The 715-nt window shown below is 68.1% G+C and overlaps 1 protein-coding gene across 1 annotated transcript in view; it reads right to left on the bottom strand.

Moving 5' to 3' along the window:
* Positions 1-715, bottom strand: part of Plcg2 (phospholipase C, gamma 2 (phosphatidylinositol-specific)) — a 68,663-nt gene that overhangs the window by 19,706 nt on the left and 48,242 nt on the right. Inside the window, exon 16 of the mRNA XM_013012701.1 lies at positions 512-708. Coding sequence (XP_012868155.1) covers positions 512-708 — 197 coding nt within the window. The remainder of the gene's footprint in view (positions 1-511; positions 709-715) is intronic.

Below are 715 nucleotides of genomic sequence, written 5' to 3'. Positions count from 1 at the left end.
GCATGGGAATGCTTAGCGAGCCCTGAATGTGGCCGGCATGTAGCCAAATGCACCGCCCTGCTTTGAGTCTCCCGTGTGTGGGGTGCTGGTCCTGGGGGGCCCGTGACAAGGCAGGAGCTCGTGGGAGGTCTTTAGGTCACTGGGACATCGATCGATAAAGGGCTCTGGGGACCCCGGCCCCTCCTCTTTCTCTTCAGGAGCCCAAAGCAATGACCGCCCCGCCCGTGCAGAGCAGCGGGCCAAAACCGCCTTTGAACACAGAAGTTCGGGGCGCTGGCCCGTGCCACGCCCCAGCGCATGACAGAATAGAGGGGGGACAAGGCCGCGCAGTGACAGCAACGAGCCTCTGCCATCGGCTCAGCCAGGACACCATCTGACTAGCCTCCCTCCCCCCAAGCAGGGGCTGCGAGGCACCCGGCATACCAGGGCCACAGCTAAAACCGGCTGGACGGGACACGCGCGTGCTGCGGCCAGGCCCCAGACGCTGCCCCTGGCCAGCCACACCCCGCACCCAGCCCCGGGGCTCCCAGGGCCCCGCCAGTCTCCTCCCTGAGGGGCCCAGGCCCTGGGACATCCCGAAGGCGGGGGCTGGGACCCCCGGAGCTGCATGGCCGACACTCACACTCGATGCAGCGGCAGCCCAGACGCAGGCAGCGCACGTAGGCCTCGGTGGACGACTCGCTGCGGAGCTGGTCCCCGGTGAGGTACCTGCGGG

Source organism: Dipodomys ordii, unplaced genomic scaffold (genome assembly GCF_000151885.1).
Source record: "Dipodomys ordii isolate 6190 unplaced genomic scaffold, Dord_2.0 Scaffold18, whole genome shotgun sequence".
NCBI classification, from domain to species: domain Eukaryota; kingdom Metazoa; phylum Chordata; class Mammalia; order Rodentia; family Heteromyidae; genus Dipodomys; species Dipodomys ordii.
Note: the sequence above shows the minus strand (reverse complement) of the source record. Positions and strands in the feature narration are given on the sequence as shown.